This window comes from Emiliania huxleyi (assembly GCF_000372725.1).
Source record: "Emiliania huxleyi CCMP1516 unplaced genomic scaffold EMIHUscaffold_255, whole genome shotgun sequence".
Lineage (NCBI taxonomy): Eukaryota > Haptophyta > Isochrysidales > Noelaerhabdaceae > Emiliania > Emiliania huxleyi.
In genome coordinates, this window is record NW_005200128.1 from 157,929 (window position 1) to 164,773 (window position 6,845).

Here is a 6,845-nt window from a genome sequence, read left to right on the forward strand (position 1 = left end):
GGGGCCCCCCCGGACAGGGGGCCCTCCCTTTCCCCCCGGAAAGGGGTTTCCCGGTTCCTTGGCGGGTTTTAAATATTCGCCCGGATGGCGGGGGATTTCCTTCCCCCCCCTTCCCCGGGTGGCGGGAGGCCCTTCCCTTTCTTCACCTTTTCCCCCCGTATTCCAACCACACCTCCAGAAATCTGCTCAACTTTGGTATTATCTTTAACTAAAGAAATAATAGGCTTCCTGCTCAACTTTGGCGTCTACTATGCGACGCGCGAGGCGCTCGGCCTCGGCTTCCGCTGGTCGCCGCAGGTGCCGCTGCCAGAGCCAGCTCAGCCCACACGTCGTGACTCCGTCCCTGAACACCCCCCCCCCCTTTCCCCCCATTTGGCCTCACTGTCTGTTGGCCGTCGCCGGCGCCACACCCACACACACTCCCAGCGCCGTCCGCTGCAGCTGCCCTCTCCTCCCTCCCCGCGGGCCCAGCAGTGGTACCCAACGGTCCTCCCTCGCGCCGCAGGTGTCCTTCCTCGCGCGCTTCATGACCGTGTACGGCGTCGTCATCGCGGCGACCAAGGACTTGCCCGACGTCGAGGGCGACCGCAAGGGCGGGATCGAGACCTTCGCCACACGCCTCGGCACCGGGCGCGTCGCTGCCGCAGCCACCGCCATGCTCGCTCTCAACTACGTCGGCGCGATCGCCACCGCCCTCGCCGCCGCGCCGGGCGTCTTCCGCACCACACTCATGGCGGGCGGCCATGCCCTCGCCGCCGGCTGGCTTGGCCTGGCTTGGCGGCGGCTAGAGGTTGCCTCCGCCGCCTCGATCAAGCGCTTCTACGGCCAGATCTGGAACCTCTTCTACTTTGAGTACATCCTCTACCTCTTCATCTAAGCGCGGGAGGCGGTACGAGGCGGCGCGGAGCGACATGGGGTGCCGCGGTGATGGATGTCGACCGCGATACAGGAGTACGTGACGCCCCTGGTGCGTGGTGGTCGGAATTGAGCTCTCGTAATATATATGTTGGATGTGGATGCATTCGGCCGTAATGTTAACGTGTATACGTCTTTCACGACAACACGAGCTCGCCGCCGAAGAGTGAAAAGTGCACGAACGCGGGCGCGGCCAGCCCAGCCCGCCCAGCCGCCTGCGCGCCTCGCGGCCGGGCGCGAGCTAGCGGTGTAGCGCCCGGCCCGCGGCCCGGCGCCGGCGAAGAACCGGAGAAGCCGCATGAACGCGGGGATGAGACGGCACGATAGACCATAGTTTTGATTGTGCGTTGTGGATGTTGGGGAGATATTCACGGTTCTTGTTCTTGAGTTGGAAAATGGGCATGCACATGCATATGCACATCCACATCCACATGCACAATGCCACATGCACATGTACATGTGCATGTTGTAACAAAAACACACGTGCCCCCTGTTATCTTGGAGCACTTGAAGAAGAGAGGTGTCCGTTTTTATTTTATTTATTTATTGGAGCACTTGGAGTGCAGTCATTAACCGCACGCCCAGGGCCGGGGAGCTAAGAAGCGCACCCAGAGGCCGGACGATTGGTACCGGGCTACGGGCAAGATAGCCCTGACCCCTCTAGGGTGGGTGGGTGCGCGTTATCCTCCGCAGCGGAAAGAGTGGGCCCTAGAGTGGGCCCCGGGTGTAAATAAAAGGGCGACGGACGCTTGCGTCCTAGCCTCCAACAACGCCTCCCCGGCGCAGAGGGGCCCCAGGAGGGATGCTCAACCGCTCCATGCCACGCCGCTTGCGGCGGTCCTATTCCCAGCTCAGCTGAGGAGCACTTGGAGCTTGGAGCACTTGGAGTGACGACGTGTGGACGGATGGAAAAAAGCCCCCCTCTCATGGCTGGCCCTGGGCATGGCCTCTCTCTCTCTGGGTCAGCTGGGTCCGGGTCTGCAACTCGCACGGCGGGTCCGCGTCCGGGCAAGTATCCGCGGCCCGCGGTTGTCCTTTTGCAGGGCGCGACCAACATTGTGATCCGCTGCGCACAGATCAGTGCTTTTGTCGACTATTGCTCGCTCTTCGTGCACTCGCAACGCCAGGGAGTGTGCTTGGAGAATGCATCGCAGCGCTGCTGCGCCGGTGGATTAGGCCGCAGCGCAAGCTCCATTGGCGCGGTGCGGAGTCAGGGCGGCTCCGCACATGCATAGATTCCGGGGCGAGGCCGCGACGCGCTTTCCGTCCGCCGTTTCATCTCGAGTTTGCCCGAGTGGTAAACGCAATCGAAATTTGGGTAAACGCTGCAACGATCGGGAAAGTTGGCCGGATGGTCTGGGGAATCAAAAGAAAGGGATAAACCAAGCGCCGCCAATTAGCTTAAGATCGACATCCCCTCCGGCTACGACAAGATGCACGTGATCTGGTCCTCACGGGGTTGACCCGTCTCCTCCAGATCAAGACGGACTCCATGGACGGCCGAGCAATGTTTGTTCATTCATATTATTAATTACAGTGGGTTGCGGGCATTAAGAAAACAGGATTCGGCGGCACGCCGCCGTTTCTAAGCCTTTCCACAGCCCTCATCCACCCCACGCCGTGGTTTCTTAGCTCCGGCCGGCCTCCTAAGGATTTTAGGTAAGAGGTAAGCTGCGGTCCGCGAGGGCGATGCCAGAGTCTGCCGCCGAGTCGGCTCTCTGGATGACGGGAAGACGCACACACGCCTCCATCTCCACTCCACTCAGAACACCGTAGACTTGGAAAGTGACAAGTGTGCGCGCGCCGCAGGCGAAGAGAAATTTTGAGCTGGGGCTCCCGTTCACACTCGAGACTCGTGTCTGGCCTTTTCTCGGGGCCGCGCCTGCGGCGCGCCGTGGTTTCTTAGATTTTTGCGGAAATCTCTTGGTAGGGTTTCTTAATGCGACGTTTTCTTAATGCCCGCAACCCACTGTAATGCCTTTCGCACGGCTGAGCCCCCCCTCACTCCCCCGCGCCCATCCCCTGCCTGCCCTCCCCCGCCACGCGCCGTCCGAGCCCTCTCCGCTCTTGCACAGGAGGAAATTGGAATTAATCAGATGGCTTCAACAAATCAGGTGATTGGGAGAGGGGGGACGACACCGCCCGATCTACATGTACCCTCCGGGGTCCCTCGGCGGCGTGCACCTCGATCCTGGACCGCCGAGTGATGGGGTCCCAAAATGTCGTGAGGCAGTGCATCCGACTGCCCCGGATCCAGCTGAACGAGCTCCTCTTGTAGCATGAGCACTCTCATGGTCTTGCTATGATCCACGGTCGCAGCTGGAGAGGAGGTCCTGGGGAACGGGAACTGATGGACCTCTCTCCAGCGGAGGGAACGACCCGGCCCGATTTCTTCTGGGTCGCGTACACCTCCCGCCGTTCGGTGAGCTTGCGCCTTGTGCATGCCGATGGCAGCCCATGTGGCGGACGGCATGCACTTTGGGGTGTTCATGGGGTCCCGTACCATGCGGAATCGACCCTATCCAGTGCTCAAGTGCTACCGTGAGGGTGAACCTTCTTTTATAGACGGCTAGGATTGAGAGCAGCCTCGCTCTCAACCCTAGAAGTCGAAGGATTGTGAGCAGCAGTCCTCGCAATCGTAGCATCTCTGTCGGCGATTGTGAGCGCCTACGCCCGCAATCCTACATCTTCTAGGACTAAGAGCAGCTCCGCTCCCAAGGTGACTGGCTGGTGACGCCTACGACTACTGCCAGCGCGCTCACAATCCGAGCAAAGTCTAGGGTTGCGAGCAGCACTGCTCACAATCCTAGCAACATGCCTCCTATTACGAGCAGTAGCGCGCGCAATCCTACATGTACATGTCTGTATGTCGGACTATGAGCGGCTGCGCTCACTCACAATCGTACCAAAGATCCAAGGATTGCTGGCAGGTGCACAGGGGGCGCTCCCAATCGCTCCAGCCGCGAGCGCTTGTGAGCGCGCCGGGATGGTCTCCTCACAATCCAAACAGTGATCCCACCGATTGCGAGGGGACCCGCTCGCAATCCTATAGTCTATAGAAGATAGATGTAGGATTGCGAGCGTAGGCGCTCACAATCGCACAGAGATGCTACGATTGCGAGGAGTGCTGCTCACAATCCTTAGACTTCTAGGATTGAGAGCGAGGCTGCTCTGATCAATCCTAGCCGTCTAGAAAAGAAGGTTCACCTCAAGTGAGGGCCCCGCGTTATTTTGTCGCCGTTCGGTCTGTTTCGGCCGAGCTAACGTTGGTGCTGTCATGGCTGCTGCAACCGATGGGGAGAGTTCGCTGGTGCGATCTCGCATCTACTCTGTGATATCCGAGGCACGCGCTTCGCTGACGAATCCATCCAGGCCCTTCACGCCGAACGTCAAGGAGCGCCGCTCGCTGTGCGACGAGCGCAGTCAGCTTGTGGGAGGAATGCGCACTGAAATGAACTTGAGGGCGGGCTGTGTGGTGCGCCCGCTTCGAACGATCGACGTCTCAAAGAAGTCCCCGTTGCATGCGTCGTTGCGTGCGACGGCGGCTTCGGCAGCCGCCCTATCCCATTCCATCGGCGATGCGCAAGTGCTCACGCTCGAGCCACAGGAGGCCAGCACCCCAGGGCGCAGCAAACAGATCCATCACGACGACGATCGATGGTGGTTGTCGATTGAAGAACTTCTGAACGAGCTCTGCAGTGGCGCCAGCGGGAAAGAGGAGCGAATGTGTGAGATTTGCGAAGACCTGTGGCGACACCTGAGCATGCAATGCGGCGACGCAAAGCCGCGCGCGCGCTGGCTGGGCGGCTGTGTCGGCCACCGTCGCTCGGGTCGCGTCGTCGAGGCGTGCGCTCGGCTGATGCACCGCCCAGATACCAAACTGCAGCTGCGCCTGGCCCGCCTCATCCTCGCCTGTGAGCCAGACGCGCACACACTCAGTGCCGTGCTGAAGAGCGTGTTCAAGTTCTCGAAGGATGAGCGCAACGACTCCTCCTTTGGAACGCTCGAGCTCTTGCCGCTCCTGATGCATCGACTGACCGCTGCCATCTCTGCCGTTGTGGGCCCGCTGACCACGGCCACAGCTCGGACATCCGATGCGTTGCACAGCGAGGCTTGTTTTGAGGCTGCGCTCTACGCGGCGGCCGCCCTCAAGAACCTCTCGGCGGACACGGACAACGGCCGAGCTCTCACAAAGCTTGGAGCGGTTGGAGCGTTCACTCACGGCCTAAAGAGACTATTAGCGTTGCTGCGAGATTCATCGCGCCCTGCGACGGCCTCGCTGCCCGCGACGGCCTCGCTAGTCCGCTCAGGGGTTGACCAGTCCCTCGCCGGCCGACGCGAGTGCCGGCTCCTCTTGCAGCTGACGGTGGCGTTGCGCAATCTCGCCGTGATCGGAGGCGCCGCGAACGGATTTGTCGTTTGTGGGGCCGTTGAGGTGCTATGCGACACAATGGGAGCAGTGCCGTTCGACGCAGACGTGTCCCTCGCTTGCGCTCGTGTTCTCGCGAAGCTGTCCCTCGACGCTGAGGCGCCTCGCGCCACCGTTTGTCGCCCAGCGCTCGGGGGCTGCTTACGTTGGCTCGTCCATCGCATAGGTTCAGAGGCGCCTCGGTACCAACCGACGCCTCGCCGAGATACTCCTCGTAACAATGAAGGCCCATTGCCCGCCCGACAGCCGCTGTCATGAAGCATTGCTGGTGCGTCTCTCTTTCGTCCTGGGCAACCTCACCGCTTGCTCTGCGGCGAGCCGCTCAAATCTCGCCTCCGCTCTCCCCGCCCTCCTCAAGCTCCTTTCCTACCACACAGCTGCCTTCCTCCGCGCGGTCGCTTCCGCACAGGGAGGCAACGCCGGCTGCGCGGCCAAGGCTATGCGCGAGCACAGCTTGGAGCCATTATCCGCTCCGGGTGTCGTGGCATCGAGTGGCTGCAGCGGAACCCCCTCTGAGGCCAGCATGGACGGCTCGGTTGGCGGCGCCGCAGCCAGCGATGTTGGTGGACTGTCCGATGTCCTCACCAAGCTCATTCGTCTTATTGCCCATTTAGCGATGAACGAGGCGGAGGGTGTTGCGATCTCTCGCGCCCATGAAACCGCAAGTCTGCTGGAGTTGCTTGCGGCTCTGCCGCTGGAGCCCACGCCACTCGGGAACGCGTCTCCGCTTGCGCTGGAGGAGCTGAGGCTTAACACGACGTCGGCCGTGACCAACCTCAGCTTCTACTCGACTGGCGACAACGTACTTCTCAACGATGCGCATGTGCTCCTTTGCCAACTGCTAGCCCAAGCTCTGACCTACCCAAATGAGGAGGGCGTCGTCGAGGCTGCCCGTGCGATTGGCAACCTCTCTCGGACCGCCGCGGCCCGGCAGAGTCTTTGTTCGCTGCACGCCAGCGAGGCTCTGCTGCTTCTCCTGGGCCATTCATCGGCATCTGTGGTCAATGCATCCTGCGGGGCGCTCGTCAATCTCGCGGGCGACCCTCGCTGCCTGTCGCACCTGTCTTCCCTGCGAGCTACCCCGCGCGTGGCCGAGGCTATGCTGCTCCAATTAGAGACGATGCATGCCGCCGCGTCCAGATCGTGTGGGGAGGGCGGGGCGACGACCCAAGCTTACGAGGGCTACGGCGCGGTCGCGGCGGAAGCTGCACTGATGGCAGCCAAGACGCTGTGCAATCTACTATCGTCAGGACTCGACAGCGACACATGTCCCGGAGAGCATCTGCTCGATTGGTCAGCTCGCCACGCACTGACCACCGCATTGGCCCCCCTGGCAACCAAGCAAACACTAACATGGAAGACAGATGCGGGCGAGTGGCCGCACGTGGCATGGCTCCTGATGAGTCTCTTGCGGCCCGAAGGTGGGCGGGAGCAGGGGCGAGGGGAGGGAGTGGTCTGCAAAGAGAAGAGGAGAACTGTCGAGCAAGTCTGCAAGACATGA

General features: G+C 61.5%; 2 protein-coding genes across 2 annotated transcripts in view; both read left to right on the forward strand.

Annotated features, from left to right (window-relative positions):
- EMIHUDRAFT_115547 (hypothetical protein) overlaps positions 1-877 on the forward strand; it is a gene marked incomplete at both ends in the record, with an annotated part of 2,051 nt that extends 1,174 nt beyond the window's left edge. Inside the window, one exon of the mRNA XM_005777809.1 lies at positions 506-877. Coding sequence (XP_005777866.1) covers positions 506-877 — 372 coding nt within the window. The remainder of the gene's footprint in view (positions 1-505) is intronic.
- Positions 878-4,192: 3,315 nt separating this feature from the next.
- EMIHUDRAFT_237757 (hypothetical protein) lies at positions 4,193-6,845 on the forward strand (the record flags this gene model as incomplete). The annotated part of the gene is made up of 2 exons (XM_005777810.1): positions 4,193-5,458; positions 5,754-6,845. The coding sequence occupies 2 exons, from the start codon at positions 4,193-4,195 to the stop codon at positions 6,843-6,845; spliced, it is 2,358 nt and encodes a 785-aa protein (XP_005777867.1).